General features: G+C 45.9%; 2 protein-coding genes across 9 annotated transcripts in view; one reads left to right on the top strand and one right to left on the bottom strand.

Moving 5' to 3' along the window:
* Positions 1–6,229, top strand: part of BOC (BOC cell adhesion associated, oncogene regulated) — a 67,601-nt gene extending 61,372 nt beyond the window's left edge. For all 4 annotated transcript variants that reach the window (XM_059164113.1, XM_059164115.1, XM_059164112.1 and 1 more), the window contains 6 exons: positions 103–225; positions 2,306–2,527; positions 3,211–3,446; positions 3,656–3,732; positions 4,232–4,425; positions 5,473–6,229. In XM_059164113.1, the coding sequence (XP_059020096.1) occupies positions 103–225; positions 2,306–2,527; positions 3,211–3,446; positions 3,656–3,732; positions 4,232–4,425; positions 5,473–5,660 (1,040 nt within the window). In that variant the 3' untranslated portion in view covers positions 5,661–6,229. The remainder of the gene's footprint in view (positions 1–102; positions 226–2,305; positions 2,528–3,210; positions 3,447–3,655; positions 3,733–4,231; positions 4,426–5,472) is intronic.
* A 763-nt stretch (positions 6,230–6,992) lies between these two features.
* The window catches only part of CFAP44 (cilia and flagella associated protein 44), a 159,593-nt gene continuing 149,608 nt past the window's right edge, over positions 6,993–16,977 (bottom strand). For all 5 annotated transcript variants that reach the window (XM_059164104.1, XM_059164106.1, XM_059164107.1 and 2 more), the window contains 3 exons: positions 14,174–14,334; positions 12,899–13,033; positions 6,993–10,261 (listed from right to left, as the gene is read on the bottom strand). In XM_059164104.1, the coding sequence (XP_059020087.1) occupies positions 10,073–10,261; positions 12,899–13,033; positions 14,174–14,334 (485 nt within the window). In that variant the 3' untranslated portion in view covers positions 6,993–10,072. The remainder of the gene's footprint in view (positions 10,262–12,898; positions 13,034–14,173; positions 14,335–16,977) is intronic.

Here is a 16,977-nt window from a genome sequence, read left to right as displayed (position 1 = left end):
GCACCAGCCCAGACACACACCCCTGTCTGAGTCTGACCGTGACTGGTTCCAGGCAGACCAGATGCCCAGCACTACATGTGACTTTCTGGCCGTCTTTTCCAGGGGACCGATACTGGCACTCCATCAGCCACCTGCAGCCCGAGACCTCCTACGACATCAAGATGCAGTGCTTCAACGAGGGTGGGGAGAGTGAGTTCAGCAATGTGATGATCTGTGAAACCAAAGGTGATTCTCTTTAGGCGCTCTGCTCCCCTCTTGCTATTTCTAGCCAGCTAGGACCAAGTCTCTGTAGCATGTGGCAGGCTGGTAGCTCTTCCTCATGAAGACTCCTTATTTTCTAAGTACTCCTAAATGTTATCACTTTTAACCCTTCTGTTCATTTGCCTGGGCCTCAAGTATGAATAGGGCTGCCATCCTGATGGCTTCAAGGAACTGGGGAATTAACTCATACAAGAGGAGCTCAATACCCACCCTTAAGGTCAGAACGTTCTATAAACACTATAGTCCTATAACATTTGGTACTTATGTTGTTGGTTTACTAAATTTAACTACAACGCCATTAGCTAGGAAAGAAACTGAACAAGTTCACTTAGCCAGTTAGGGGTGGAGCTCACCTTGGGCCAAGTTCATCTAACTACAGGCGAGGATTCTTTCTCTGCACTGAAACATGTTAAACATCTCCACATAATAATTTGTTAATATTTGCACATTGGTCGAGTGGAGAGATACCACCGTCTCAATTTTGCAAATACAGAAAATATATAACGCAGGGATATTGCAAAAAACAGAATCAGAAGAGGATCACAAAGGAGTAGGAATGGAGACAAGAAAAGAATCCATTTTCCCAACATTGGCAACATTGTCCTCTAGCTTTGCACTGCTTTCCTTCCCCTATTCAACAAATGCCCAGTGCCTCCTGTGTGCACTCCCTGCTGGCTTCCAGCCTGTGCAGTGAAGGGAGAGGGCAGATACTGTGTGGCCACAAGTCCTGCAGCCAGTGACACAGGGAGTGCCCGGGGCAAAGAGCAGAGGCTTCACACTGGGCCGGGAGGCTTGAATCCTCAGGCTGGACAGAGCGGGACTAGTCTGAGGGGCAGGGCCAGCCTGCATACTGCCAGGTGACGGGAGGGTATGGCATCTAGAAGGAGGACGAGAGAGGGAGTGCTCAGGGAAGGGCCCAGGTGATCCGGGGCATTGGATCATGGAGGACTCTGTGAGATCGAGAGAGCTAACGGGCATCCCTGCAGGTGTGGGCTGCTGTGGGGGAGAGTGCGGCGCTGTAAAGTACAGGCGAAGAGAGGATTGAGTTGGAGTCTGTCCTGAGGTCATGTGGGTAGGAGCAGGGACCACTCGCACTTTGGGGCCAGGGGGGACTAAGGGGAGTTCAAAGTGAACCATGACGTGTCTAGCACAGTGTGCGTGGATAACGTTGCCGTTTATTGAAATGGGGAAGCCAGAAGAGAAGCAGAGCCCGGCACAAAGAAGGGACAAGGGGAAGCCACTCGGAGACTTCCTGGGGCTGGTTCTTCTGAGCCTCTGAGAGAGAAGCAGATCCCCTGGTTGGGGAGGGCCCCGGGCACAGGGACTTGGCAGCCATCAGGACACAGGACAGAGTATGGAGAGTGTGGCCTGAGAGGGACAAGGAGGGCTTCCAGTTCTGAGGAAAAAACAGAAAAACACAAGCAACAGCCCGCAGAGAGGTAGTAGAAATCACCAGGTGTGCTGTCAGAGTCGAGAGGAGGACGCTGTGAGGGGGAGTTCACGAGTCAGACCCAGCCTGCTACCACATGATCCAGAGGACAAGTTGCCATCTTGTCAGAGACTTGGTGTTTCCCAGTTACTGTCTGTCCTAGAGAGTCCCCCTGCCTCCATCTCCCTGCTCTGCAGCCAGACTGAGACCAGGATTTTGCATCCCTTATCTGCCCGGGAATAGCAAATCCATGGGTAAATTCGGCCATTCCCAAGATTTTCTTCCCGAAGCTCACTGGCTCTTCTCTTGAGAAAAACCCTACACCTCTCCTGCCCAGAAGACCCAGTCTGACACTAGTGCTTGGCCCACAAATAGCTCAGGTTGTATATTGAAATAGAAGGCCGCATTCTCTTCAGCAATACCAAATCTCCCATCAGAGGCCAGTTTCATGCTGAGCTTGGACACCACACTCATCTGATACAGAGTTCTGAGGCACGGCCTTGTGAGTTTGGCCCCATTTCCTACTCCCATGGAATCCGGTCTATTGCTGGTGCTGTTTTTTGTTGTGAGGGAAATGTCAAATGATGGTGAAGTGAGTTTTGTCCACAATTACAGCTCGGAAGTCTTCTGGTCAGCCCGGTCGGCTCCCACCCCCAACTCTGGCCCCACCTCAGCTGCCACCCCCAGAAACTGCAGAGCGGCCCATGGGCACTGGGGCCATGGTGGCGCGCTCCAGCGACCTGCCCTACCTGATTGTTGGGGTCGTCCTGGGCTCCATCGTCCTCATCATTGTCGCCTTCATCCCCTTCTGTTTGTGGAGGGCCTGGTCTAAGCAAAGTGAGTGAGTAACCACCTCCCCACCCCCTGCCCCAGCACCTCAGGGAAGGAGCCTCGGGAAGGGAGGAGGCTCCCTTCACATTCAGAAGAGTGTGAGCTCCTGGTGTCCCACAGGGCTCAGAGAGATAAAAATATGCCAAGCCTGGGCCCTTTCCTCTCAGTACCTGACCTTGGCAGATAGAAAGTATCAGTGGAAAGGGCCTGTCCTCTCTGCGTCTCTGGAACTCAGTACTTATCTGGTCTCAACTCTTTTTCATGTCTGAAGCTGCTGCTCTGACCACAAGTTCATGTTGAACGTGAACCCCCCCGCCCCCACCAACTGATTCTTTGGTTTGCGGATGCCTTGAGCTCCCCCTCTTCGCCTGTTACCACCTATTTCTGCTTCAAATGGCAACACATCTGGGCAACTTGTCTCATTTAAACATTGCTTCTTCTGCGGGCTCACAACTTCTTTCCCCCAGACCTGTGCTGCTGTATCTCCTCCCCCTTCTCCCCACTGTAGATGAGTCCAGATGTTAGAAGTGGGTGACTGCAGGAATATTCTGAGCGAGTGTTCTCATCCCTGGGGCAGTGTCCGCTCCCTGCGTACCTGTGCAGTCAGAAGTTTTCTGCGATTTCTATGGTATTGAAGCTGCCCTGGGCCTCCTTGGCCTAAGCATACCTCTGTCCTTCTGTCCTTGCAGAACATACCACAGACCTGGGTTTTCCTCGAAGTGCCTTTCTGTCCTCCTCCTGCCAGTACACCATGGTACCACTAGGAGGACTCCCAGGCCACCGGGCCAATGGGCAGCCCTGTCTCAGTGGCCCCAGTAGACGGGCCTGTGCCAGTGGGATCCATGTGAACAGGGGCTGCCCTGCAGCTGCCACAGGCTACCCAGGTGTGAAACCTCAACAGCACTGCCCAGGGGTGCCTCAGCAGGTAACGTCACCCGGGGAACGTGAGCACATGGGTGCCGGCCAGCACGGGGGAGTCGGGCTGCCTCCTGGGGCGTTTTCCCTTCTCGCCTCTAATCCCGGGCTACTGGGTCTGGCCCTCTTTCGTCAGGAACAGTTCATTCTCTTGAACACCAAACAGGAAAGTTACATGGACTCTGATGTGACCTTTTTGTTACTCTCTCCTTTGAGCAGCAAGAGGACACCAGCAGCCTGCTGAAGCCAACCATTCTTGGCACTGGATATGACCCCCCCAGTCACCAAAGTCCCAGGTAACCGGGCCTCTCCCATCCGCAGCTTCTGCTCCAGAACTTGCTTTCTCATTAGCTCCTCAGACCCAATCTCAGTCACTAAGGGGAGTCAGGGAGGGGGGCATGTCTGACAACCTGCTCCACCAGACTCGTCTCCTGAGGAGGTGTTGTGTTTGCAGTTACAATGCCCTTCCCGCTTTGGGGCATGGGTTGGCCTGTCAGAAGTCCTTCCCTCACTTGGCTGGCCATAGCAGCCACATACAACTGGCTCTGTCCACAGGCCCCTAGACACCTGACTGCATATCCTTTCATGCACTCAGCATTTACATGGCATAAAATGGAAATAGACTAGAATTACCCACAGAAGTGGTGAACTCTCAGTGTTCAAAGGGGAGCTGTCCCTGCCCCGTCTGAGCCCTGACCAGCTCTGATGCCCTCAGACATGGAAGCAGCCAGGGCAGTGGGGATACAGGCACACTCTGCCTCCACCTCACTTCTCCATCTGGTCTCGTGCCTGCAGGGGTCCCCAGTCTAGCCCAGACGAGGGCTCTTTCTTATATACGCTGCCTGATGACTCAACTCACCAGCTGCTCCAGCCCCACCAAGACTGCCGCCGTCTCCAGGAGCAGCCTACTGCCACAGGCCAGTCAGGCATGAGGAACGTAACCCAGGGTCCTGGGCTGGAAGCAGCCTGGGACCCTCTTTTTCACCGAGGTTGGTGCGAGGGGCAGAGTGGGAAATTGCACAGGCTGGGATGACATGAGCTAGGTGTCCACAGCCCCGCATTGGCCTAGAGAACAGTCTTCAAAGGTGGTGTTAAGAGCCATCCAACAGCTCTTCTAGGGGAGGGACAGGGAGTGAGCCTGTTGTGGTGAACCAAGTGAGGCCGGCTCTACAGGGCAAGCTGTGTCCTCAAAGACTAAGAGGACAAATCCCCATTTCAGAGAAAGAAGCCCTTTTGGTCTTGGCATTTTAAAACCATTCACAAATTCCGGCCACTTCTCATCACACCAAGAGGCATTGTCTGATCATCCCAAATACCTTGCTTTGTTGGGTCTTGTCTCTTAATTAAGGGGTGGGATGATATCAGTCATTAAGCAGCCGAGTCTCACATCATCATCCTAACTCTGCTCCCACAGAACCTTAGCTCCAGGGGCCTCAGTGCACGCTGCCCACCCCATAGTCCTCTTTCGTGCCCGGCTCTTGGAAGTCAGCGGACGCTTACTTGGGGCACAGGCTGTTACAGACAACTGGCTAATGCTTCTTAGATTCCATGGCATGAATTGTCCATTCGCATGCAGATCCTAGACTCTGTCTCTGGGAGATAAAATTCTAAGACAGGGACCTCCTAGAGCCAGACCAGAGCATCATCAAAACTGAACTCCATCTGGGCTGGGATGGTTATGCCCAGAGAAATCGTACCAGAGGGGTAGACTAGCAGCTTATATCTGGGAAGAACAGTGCTTTCTTCCACATTTCATGGGCTCAGCTGACTTCATTTGCCCCAGGGTATAGGCTTAGTGCTTAAGAGTCTCTGGGATTCCATCGCTGAAATGTGTAGGTGAGACATGGGTAAACAAGTGGCCCCCGCAGGTCTCTGAGACCTTAAATCAGAAATGCCCTTGCCATAGTTAATGTGTTTCTGCCTCTCTTTTAGGGCCAGTGTAACCAACTCCCATCACAGAGACTGACCCAGTACCACTGAGCAACGGTTCCTGGTCAGTCTGGATTTTCATGTTTCCCATTTTTCTCTCCCTTCAGGGCCCCCGTGCTGCTTGGGCCTTGTACCAGTTGAAGAGGTGGACAGTCCTAACTCCTGCCAAGTGGGTGGAGGAGACTGGTGTTCCCAGCACCCCGCCGGGGCCTACATCGGGCAGGAACTTGGGATGCGGCTCTCCCCCAGCCCATCGGTGCATGTAGCTTTTGAAACACCACCTCCTACAATATAGGCAGAAACCAATATCCCAGAAAGACTATTGTTTTTAAAAAGAGAAAAAATTGGTATTTATTTTTCTATAATAGCCATATTTATATATTTATGCACTTGTAAATAAATGTATATGTGTTTTTATAATTCTGGAGAGACACAGAGAATCCTACCCATTGAGGTATGAGGGGGAAATCAAAGATGCCCTGATAACAGGATTCCACCTGGCAAGAGTAACACAGACTACGGAGGCAGCCCTTCACCGGACACCTCTGCCGCTGCCCAGGAGGCCGCACGAGGTCCCCAGAGAAGCTGCTGAGAGGAAGAGTCTTAGGCACATGGTCTGCAACAACGATGAGGGCAAAGCAAGGGCCCCAGTGTCACAGGCTGGAGCTGCTCGTGAAGACGGCTGGACCGGGTACTGCAGGAGACCTTTTCAGAAGATGCTGATGAGCACAGACTAAGATGTGTATTGTTCTATAAGCATTAACAAGCCTTCCAGAATCAATAATCTGTGGCAACCTATCTCTGTAAAAACAAACACTGTAACTAACTTCTAAATAAATGTTTAGTCCTCCCTGTAACCTTCAACTTAGTCACGGATGAGTCAGCATCCTCTTTAGATGTTAGGATTCAGTTCAAGTATTTGAAGAAAATCTCCACTTGTGACATCTCAGCTCTGGCAAGAGTTTGAGAGCTGGGAAAGGTAGCAGATGTCTAATTCTTTGTCTTTTTAAGTATTGTGTTAGTAACTGTTTAGTCCGAGAGGGAGACAGTGTGAAGCAGTTAAAGCAGCAGAATTGCAGGTCGCTAACTGAATGGACTCGAGGCAAAGCTTTGGTCACCCAGATAGGTGTGGATGATGGAGTATTTTCTCCAGAATGCCATTTAGTTAAGTGCTAGGCTGCACCTGTGGTGCCTGATAAAACTCAACTTTCCTTCTTTCCAAAGATAGACCGACATTGCCAGAGGAGTTGAATCATTAGTTGTTTAAAATCAACACTTACTTATGTCCATACAGCCACAGGATCAACCTTCATGCGTGCAACTGGCACTAGCTGGAGGCTGAAGCCTTGCACGGAAAGCCCTAATGCTCAGCCGTTCTCAGGAGGGAAATCTGTGTGCTGGGCTTCAGCAAAGGTGAGTGACAGATGCAGGGCGCCTAAGGCTGTCCATCTGGGTAGGAGTCCTGGGGTCAGACTTGCCCACCCTAGTCACACGGGGGAGAAACCAGCCTCTCGGACAAGTGCGCCCTCTACTGGCCTGAAGGGACACCGGGCCTGGGCTTACCTTGGTCCCATGTTTTTCTGTCCAACAGCTAAACTGGAAAAAGCATTCTCAGCGAGAAGTGACATGATCTTCAGAAAAGTTGTATTTAAAAAACATCTTAAATAAAATGAAGGACTTTAAGGAACATGGAAATGATAGAAGAAATAAGTTGTGACTTGAGCCACGACCCTGCACTGTGGGCCTGAAAGTCACTTCCAAGAGTAGGACCGGGCCAATACTCTCAGTCTTCACTCAGCTAATCCAGGGCCTCTCAGAGCTGGGCTGTAACTCACCTCTAGCCCACTGGCTTTAAATTTTATTAGTTTTTTTTGCTCCTTGATGACCCCAGGCAGTTGTCAAAGTCAATTTTGGTGAACTTTTAAGGACGTGATATGTAAAATTGCTTTCTGCACAGCCCTGGAGCCATAACAATATTGAGTGGTTTTTGCTCTCAAAAAAAGAAAAAGAAAAAAAAACTAGGAAAGAAAAAATCACTTCTAAGGCACACTAAATGAGATAAATACGCATATTTACTTTAGTCAATTGTGGGAAATGACAAAAGTTATCAGGCCTCTAAATTTTAGCCTAGAAAATTAAGCAGCTTAGATACTCAATTTCATTGTATTTTCTATTTCTTTAGATTCCGAGTAATTATTATAGTCCTTTTTAAAAGACTGATTCAGCCGGCAAGGACTTAGTAAGACCTACTGCGCAGGCGCTACAGAGGGTGCAGAGCCCAGCTCAGGCCCAGAGCCCTCTCTAGGCAGCAGTTCTCCAGGACAGGACAGCCAGATTTGGCAACAGTGAGCAACTGTGACACAGGGGCTTCACTTAGCAGCTGCTTTTTCTTCTAGTGTTGGGTTTTGAGGATACTGTGGGAAAGGGTTCAAAATAGCCACATTACGTTAGCAGTTGACCCAGAGGTAAGGTGTGGATGGATTTTGGCCTCACTCTCGGAAGTAAGGCGGCTTTCTCTGAGACACAGCCAGAGGCAGAGAATAGTCTGATCAGGGAAGTAGGGGTGAATGGAAAGTTATACCCTGCCAAAGCCGAGCCCTAGTGGTCTCCTTCTGTCTAAAGCTGAACTTCCCAAAGACTCTGAGACTATACTTAAGGACAGATTAAGACTAAGTCTGGAATCAAGTAGAAATGAAACTAAAGCTAGTTCTAGGTCTTGTCCAATTCAAAATAAAAAACTGAGTATTAACTAGATTATCAGACCTAGAGGATGAAGGCCTATTTATTGTGGATGTGAGTGGTGATTTAGTCTAGTTCAATTTGGGGAGAAAAAAAATAACCCTGATCGGTTACAGAGTTGAAAAACTCAGGGTATCTTTGCCATGGCTCTTCCATAGACTCTAAAGTCATTCCTGCTATAGTTAGAATCACAGAATTTCAGAATGGGAAAGAGAGCTTATCCAAAACCTTCATTTGTCAGATAATAAAATGAGGCCCAGGAAGATTACGTAACTTCCCCTGGCTCTCACCACCATCTAGGGAATGGTGTCTCCCTGGAGACTAACCCCTTTCTCCTGGCAGTTGCTCAATGTGATAGGCAGCCAGCGAGGAACGGAAGCCTCCTGCCAAACAGCTAAGTGAGTGCGTCTGAAAGTTGCCCTTCCAGCTCCTCCAGCCAAGCCTCATAGGGCTGTGGCCCCAACTCCCAGCTTGACCATAACCTTGTGAGAGACTCTGAGCCCAAAGCAGCCAGCTCAGCTGCTCTCAGGAACCTGGGTGAGATAAAGGCCTGCTGTGTTAAGCAATGTTTGGGGGACCTTCATGTAGCAATAAGTAAAACTCTCAGAGCTACAACTAGCACAAAAACCTTGAAGGGCACACAAGTTTAGGGCATACAAGAAAGTGATAGCAGGTGTCTCCAGCAGAGAAGCTACTTCACCAGAGTATTTAAACTAATGGGCACAAATTATTCAGTTCTCTTAAATAGGAACAGGAAAACATCTTTGAAAGGAAGCAAGTCCTATCTCCTGTGGAGAGACGGGTCATCAGGCTAGTCACAGGTTAGGAAGACGATGCTGCTGGGTCATGTTCTACGTTGAAGTAACATTGCCTTCCTCACCTTTCCTTCTCCATGACGGACTTCTACTCTGGGACAGCTCAGTAGAGAAGCTCATTCATATATATGGACCCATAGAGCTCTGAACCTAACGTGCTGAGCTCTGTTACTAACAGGGATCCAAATAGCAGGGAGATCATTCCCAAATGGGCACAGCCATCAGCCATGACTTCCCGTCACTGCTTACCCCCAAACAAAAAGGACAATCAAGTTGGTTTAAAATGTTAGGCACAATCAAAAGTGATGATTAGAGACAGTCTCTCAGAGTGATATAACCTATCAAGACTTAGGGATCTACATCAAAAACAGCAAGTGACTCCACTAGAACCCAAAAGAAAATGCAGAGGGCATGAAAAACTGTGGGAATACTTAGAACACCGGTAGAGCTGCAAACACCTTCAGAGAAAAGCCGCCTTGTTGACCATTTTGCAAAACACACTCCTGCTCCATTCAGAGCTGAGGACTTTGCGCAGCCAGGGCTGAGCAGGAAGCTGGTAGTCTGCTTTCTGCCAGTCCCAAGCTAACCACTCTGTCTGCATTTCCTGCAGCCTGAGCCCTCAAATAACTGCTCTGTGAAGTCCACAATGTCAGAATTCTGATTTGCATCTCATTCGAAGATACTGCTGGCAGAATAGCTCATGCTTTTGTTTTTTTGTTCTCTCAGAAAACACTGAATATCAGTTTATTTTCCAAGGAAGGAAAGAAGCAAATTTTCTCACAGCTTGCTAGTTTTTCCTGCCAACGGCTAAAAATTCAGATAAGCAAGAGACAAATTTCCTACAAGATATATTGCCGGTGCTTTCTTGAAGTTTTGCCATACATACAGCCTTCTGAGGCTCCATATTCAGTCCATTGGGTTCCAAACAGATCTAAAATGGTTCAGTTCAAAGGGAAATAGATGTTGGGGGCTAGAGTCCATTCTAAGATAACCACATTAGAGAAGAGTTATTAATACTATATGACTAGATCTGGTCTTAGACTTTTAAACAAATTCACTTTAAAATAATAGGACTATTGCAGCCAGCATGGAAACAGACTTCTGGTAAGTCGTATGTCGGAAATCTTGAATGGATTTGAGGAGAAAAGCAAACTTAAAGGCCCATGGGCTTCATCTCCCCTTGCGGAGGCTGAATGGGTGGGAGGATAAGGCCACCTTTCTTACGCAAGAGAGCAATCTCTTCCTTTAAGGCGGAAATCCTTTCTGCCTGCAGCTGGATCAATTCGGTGACCTTCTGTCTTGCCACAATGTCTGCTTTCCGAGGGCCCTGGAAGGCATTGCCCTGTTGAAAGAAAATACCTCCCTGCTTTAAGCATCACATGGAATGTGAAAAAATTCCCCATTTTTATGTTAGTGCTAATCTTACTGTCAGTTTAAATACCCATTGCTCCTTATTTTAAGGGGCCTTCAATTCTTCCACTGAAATCCTACCATTAGAAATGTGCCCCCCTGGCCTAATGAGTAACTCTTAAAATGAAAATCCCATTAAGTGAGCACTCTGTCATTCCTACTGTAGAGAGCTCAGCAGTGAAGCCATAAAGGATGGGGTACCCACCCCCCTTTCTCTATACAGCCCATATTTTGTTTCCCAAAAAGGAAATCTCTATTTCCTCATCTGACTCCTTCCCTTGTCCAGTCAAATTCTGCTATGCTTCAGACATTACGTTGTTGTTGTTTTAATTTTATTTATTTGACAGTGACAGTGAGAGAGAGAACACAAGCAAGAGGAGTGGGAGAGGGAGAAGCAGGCTTCCTACTGACCAGGGAGCCCCATGTGGGATGCAATCCCAGGAGCCTTGGACCATGACCTGAGCTAAAGGCAGACGCTTAACAACTGAGCCACCCAGGCGCCTCCAGAAATTATTTTTAAAGCCTTTGTCTGTGGACTAGATTAGGATTTCCTGCTTTGTGTTCTTCCAGAACATTGAACCATTAAAATTTATATCTGATTTTTTAGGTTGAAAAAGTGGCCATTTCATACGGTTCAACCTAGCTGCCTATGTGAGATCTTTCTTGCAAGATCTGGTGCCTTTAAGAGCTAGATCTCAGGAACATCTCACCACCCTCCGTAGCACCCATCCTAGAGCATGGTTCTTAAGTATAAGCTCAATAAGCTTTGAAAGCACATTAAAGGGAAGAAGGTGGCACTTATGTAGTATCCATTCTGTGCTTAGAGGTCAGGCAGTTGTCATGTGACTTTGAAGGAAACTTCAAAGAATCACTGAGACAATCAGAGAACTATTGGCCCTGGCATCACAGGCCCACTCAGTTTGAAACCCTCAGTCATCACCTCCAGACCTCTTGTTAAGTGAGGAAAATGACCTTTGTTTGTTTAAGCTCCTCTCCACAAGGCTTTTGGCTACTTGTAGCTAAGCCCAGGCCTCAGCTCATGGCATCACTCCAGCTGCTCACTTCGAAGTCACCATAACTTGCCCTCATTTTCCTTACCATACCCAAAGTTTGGCTATTCTTACTTTGAAATGTCTGATCCCTTTTTGTTCTTGCCACCTATATCCCAATGCATGCCTAGATTGCTGGAAGAATAATAGCAATGGAGTCAGCTTTGGAAGTGGACAGACCCTGGTTTAAAAACTCAGCTCCATGCATGACCTCTGCAGTAGTTACTTAACTACTCTGAGCTTTGGAAAGTACTGTTTTGAGAATTGTAGTATGAGATATTCCATGTAAAGAGACTATACATGAAAATATATTACTTTAATACCATAAAAATTACCTATGTAAAGATAGGCATGGAAGGATCTGCTATGTAAAGAGACATACACTATTAATTTTCTTCCCCATTCAACTGATCTACTCAAACTCTTCAGACTCTTTTCTCCAATATATCTGGACTTATCAAAGCACATAAAATCAACAAGGGTTTATAACTGATTATATGAAAATCGTGTTTAGGCATTAACCTCCTGGACACTATCCTGACTCATCACTCAAAAATTCTTCAGTGGATAAAGGGCCCTTGATACTCAGATTTCTACTATCCTTTCATATGGAATTTCCAATGATAAACTTCCCAATTCCTCTTATTCATTCTTTCTGTGCTTAGGTGATTCTTGAACTCTAGCATGCCTCAGAATCTTCTGGAAGGCCTGTTAGAGTACCTGGCTGGGCCCCTCTCCCAGAGCTGCTGATTCAGTAGATCTGTGGGTGGTGCCTGATAATTTGCATTTCTAATAAATTCTCCAGGTGATGCTGATGGTGTTTTTCAGGGGACCACACTTTGAGAACCCCTGGCTTAGACCATTTCCAGGATGCTTAAAGAAAACCAAGGGAAACAATGGGCATTTTTGCAGATACTACTGTATTTTAAAACATGTCACATATGTGTTAGGTTCCTAGAGGTTCCTAGAGGACACTCACCTAGGTGAACCTTGAATCAGGTGAACCTGTGTGAAATACATTGTCCACCATATACTACGTACTAAGTATTATGTCAGGCTCAATAAACCTTATATAAGAACAAGTTGATTTAAAAGAACAAGTTGAAAGCCATAAAAATAACAAGTGTTTTAATAAAGTAATAGGAGATCCCACAATTAAAAAGATACCCACCTTAAATCAAATGAAATAAACACATATTGGAAATGGGTATTTGTTATAAATTTAGAGATTATTTTGGTGTCATTTGTACCTAATAACCTTACTTCACTGGGACTAAGGCAAACCCCATAGATTAGTACATATGTAAACTCATGGCACTCAAAAGACATACAGTAAAGCTAATCCCTCAGGCTCACCTTTAAGTAGGTCCCAGCAACTTCATATCCTCAGGGACCCAGGTGGACTGTAAATGGTCCAAGATCAAGGTTTGTGTAAATGCCAGCACTTGACATTCTTATGAATAACTACTTTCACAGAGCTTCCCCAACTCTGATAAAGGGTCTGAAGGAAAGGAACATACCTGCTGGTTCTGTAGTGTATTCAACCGAGAATCAAGTTTCTTCTTTTCAATACATAAATCGTTCATCTGATGAAGCTTTTTGGTGTGTTCTTTTGTCTTCATCATCAACTCCCATCGCACCTGAGCAATCTTTTCCTGCCAGGGTGGGAGGATATAAAATGGGTTAAGTGAGTAAGAGAGGAAACAGAAAAATACATGCTCAGATTTGATCAAAACCATCCAGCAAATATGCATATGAAAAAAATACAATCGGAAATCGCTACGAAAATGCAACCAGAGCCAGCTGCATTGGCCCTGGCTCAATTAGAGAAAAGAAGAATGTGGGTATGCTCAAAGATACAAGGAGGTAAAAAAGATAGACATGGGTATCACTTCACTATTGAAGAATAAGATCAGTATGCATACTGAGTGCGCTATTCATTACTAAAAGGAAGAGTATTAATTTAAGCAGCAGACTTTCATATATTTTTCTTTCCCTAGTCTTGGCCCAAGATCCTCAAGTAGCCAGCTTGCATGGCCATACATCTCCTAAATGGCTTTCCTTTGTTTTTTACTGTTCCAAAAATTATTTTAGATTGCACATATTATCTCCAGAATTCCCCTGAAAATCTTGGATAAGCAAAGACAAGACAAGATGACATTAGGAACCTCTTTTCCTGCCCTGTCTACTGATGAGCTAAGATAGGAAACTGGAGAAGTCATAAGGACTTGGGGGGCTTATAAAATCTTTATACAAGTTCCTGTCTTTGAATCTAGCTACAGTTGGGGCACTGCCTCCTCTCACAGCTCAGGGAACAATGTAGGCAGTAACATCTTCTAAGACCCCACCAGCTAAATAGTCCAAACTGGTTATAGAATCTATTACTTAGAGATGTTTTCTAATTTCCAGATCCAAAGGGCATGTAACAGCTATAGGGAGAACTACAACTGGGATCCTCAAAGCACAGCGGCTCCATCTCTAGCAATGTCAGAGCATTTATCTCACACTAATGGAAACCTCAAAATGGAATCTTGGTCATCATCCATTCCATTTTGTCATATTTCCATATACCCAGGACCCCAAAACCTATGCTGCTGCTTTCACCCCAAGACAGGCAAGTCCTTCCAAACAAGTGAATGGTCAGGATGCAGAGACAGGCTTAAGATCATGGGGGAGCCGAGGGGGGGCCACAGACTTGTCTCTGGCTACTCAGATGCTACTCAAGAACCACTGATAGCATTTCTTGCCTTGACCCACATTCAGCCAAGGTGGGTCACCTGTCCTCTCGGCCGTACCTCCCACATCTTCATTTCCTTTGCATTTGTTAGCTCCTTTCGAAGTTTTTTGATCTTTAGCTCTTCAAGCGTTGTGTTCACAGAAAGTGTCTGAAGGGCTTCTAGGTCTATAACACGGCCAAACTTGCTGATCATTAGTTGATGGACTGTTTCTTCCATTTCTAAAAGAAGACATCACTGTCTTAGTGTGTTCAATGGTCCCCACTGTTATTAAATGAACAATACTGGTAGCAACAACTTTCCGAAGAACAGCTTTTGCAAGAGGATGGTAAAAGATTTTATGTTACCAGTTGGCTTTTCCTCTATGACTCTTCACTGCTCCTTTCCTCACTTAAAATGCCCAATCCTGTGCTGTCTTTTCGTCTACTTGAAAACCCTGCATAAAGCAGACTCCGTTTTCCCCCAGCTGTTTCCACCCTCTGCTGTGGCCCTCCTCACACTGTCAAGGGCCCCAGCTGGACAAGGAACTCTTCAGGTTTTTTTTTTTTTTTAAACGACTGATCTCTAAGCATCTAGTGTCAAGAACAAGCAGGCACTTAGAGGAAGTTTCCATCATACTCCAAGTAAAAACTAAAGTCTGAGTCTCAAACAATCCAGGCTCACTCTCATCTCAGTTCCCATGGACTACAATGTTCTTCCCCAAATAGCCACATGGCTCCCTCTCACCCACCTTCTTCTATTTTTTAAGATTCTATTTATTTGATGGAGAAAGAGAGAGAGTGCATAAACAGGGGGAATGGTTGAGGGGAGGGAGAAGGAGGCTCCCCACTGAGCAGGGAGCCCAATGTGGGGCTCCATCCCAGGACCCTGGAATCATGACCTGACCTGAAGTCAGACACCTAACCGGCTGAGCCACCCTGGCACCCCTGCCCATTTTCTAAAACCAAGTTATAAGAATCATTTCCAATACACTCAGTTCTGAAGGGGTAACCAAGAGCAGGTCATCATCCTCTAACCAGGGAAAACCACACTTTACCAGTAAGCCACCTCTCCAGGGAGCTGTTCGTGGCTCCTACAGACCTGAGCACTCTCCTTTCCCTCCCTTCTTGATTTTTCTTCTTAGCAATGATCTCCATCTAACATGCATTACAATATATCTTACTTTTGTTCACTGTCTTTCCTCAACATGAGAACAGTGGAACTTCTGGGGATTATTCCGTATGTGGAGTCTGACTCCCCAAGAAAATATAATCTTGTAACAAGACTTTCTTGATCACTGGACTGCCCCCTAAGTGAAGTCTTGAAGGCCCTAAGGTATCAGAAGATGATAGAGTTCCGCAATGGTGTGCAGGTTTGTATCTGGTTATGGTTGAATATAATGATACAACTGACATGACTGCCGTTGTGCGTGATCCAGGAGGGGCTGTTCATGTGTATTTGATATGAAAATAGAACCCATGGACTTGTGTAATGTAGCAGCTGTGATAATCAGTGATGCAAAAACCACATGATGCTTAGATTATTTGCACATGTGTACTAGCCTGTGGCTGCCTGCTTGGCCTCAGTAAGAACCTTGAGACTCTCTCCAGCTAGTGCCCTCTGCCATGACAGCCTCATGTACTAGGATGTGGACTCTGGTTCTTGCCATTCCCCCTGTGGAGCCAGCCTCATGCCCTTCTCCTGATTTGATGAGGCCAACTAGAGTTTACAGGGGACATAAAGCCTTCTGGAATATTTTTGCCACATGCCTTCTCCGTGGCCAAGAGCTGTGTTCTCCTTGAAATGAAGTAAACTTACCACTTCTCACCACCATGTTCTAGACTCTCCTTTTTGTTTACTGAGTCCGTCAAGGGAGGAAGGCAACAAAAAGCCAACTGTGGTGTTTCTCATCACTGCTAAGCCTTTGTTCTCTGGCCTACAGAAAAGGAACCTACTCCTAGTTCTACTTTCAGAATCAGGAGAACTTCAACCAGATTCACAACTTGCTTTTCAGAAAATGGGTTGAGGGCAGGTGGGGAAAAGAACTGAAAGTTGCTGAATAAAACTTATACCACATGGAATTATTCCCTTTTATTTCCATTAACACTCTAAAAATTTGCATATTTCATTTCATCTTCACACATTTTCCCAAACTTAGAATTTACCCAAACTGAAACAAGCTTCTTTCTGTTTTCACACTAGTTTATTCCTTGATTTAATGAACAGTACTTTCAGATATAAACAACATTCATGGTCTATCGAAGCCAGAGGAATGAGAAGTACGTGAGAAGCACTAGAACCTCAAGGATTACACCTGACAAAACTGTGTGTCTCCAATCAGTGTTATTTAAACATGCAGTGTTAATGTGTATTTTTTTTTTTAATTTTATACTCCAGCCACCCATGAAGGCAGAACCATCAATACTCATTGGAAACTGGCCTCTACAAATTCAAGCAACCTAGACTGGTTGACTAGTTGACCACTATAGGCTTCCCATTTTTTTCTTTTACAAATTAAAATATATGTATTTTTTATTCAATTGTGGTAAAATACATAACATAAAATGTATCATTTTAAACATTTTTAATTGTACAGTTCTGTGGCATTAAAGTAGATACTAAGGTATTGGCAATATTGTTGTTTTTAAAGTTGGAAACTTCACAACGTACACTTTCTGTTCTAAATACCAAATATTCAAAATGTATTTTAAAGGGTAGTAATCTTTATACTGTGCATCTTATAATATCCACCACAAATCCAGATAGATTAAAAATGCTAATATGAAGAAGACTACTAATAGGGAAACTATGGATAAAATATCTTTATGATCTCAAAACAGGAAAGGATTTCTTAAACAAGACATATACAGACACAATGCACAAGC

The sequence above is a fragment of the Mustela lutreola genome, chromosome 2 (assembly GCF_030435805.1).
Source record: "Mustela lutreola isolate mMusLut2 chromosome 2, mMusLut2.pri, whole genome shotgun sequence".
Taxonomy (NCBI): domain Eukaryota; kingdom Metazoa; phylum Chordata; class Mammalia; order Carnivora; family Mustelidae; genus Mustela; species Mustela lutreola.
Note: the sequence above shows the minus strand (reverse complement) of the source record. Positions and strands in the feature narration are given on the sequence as shown.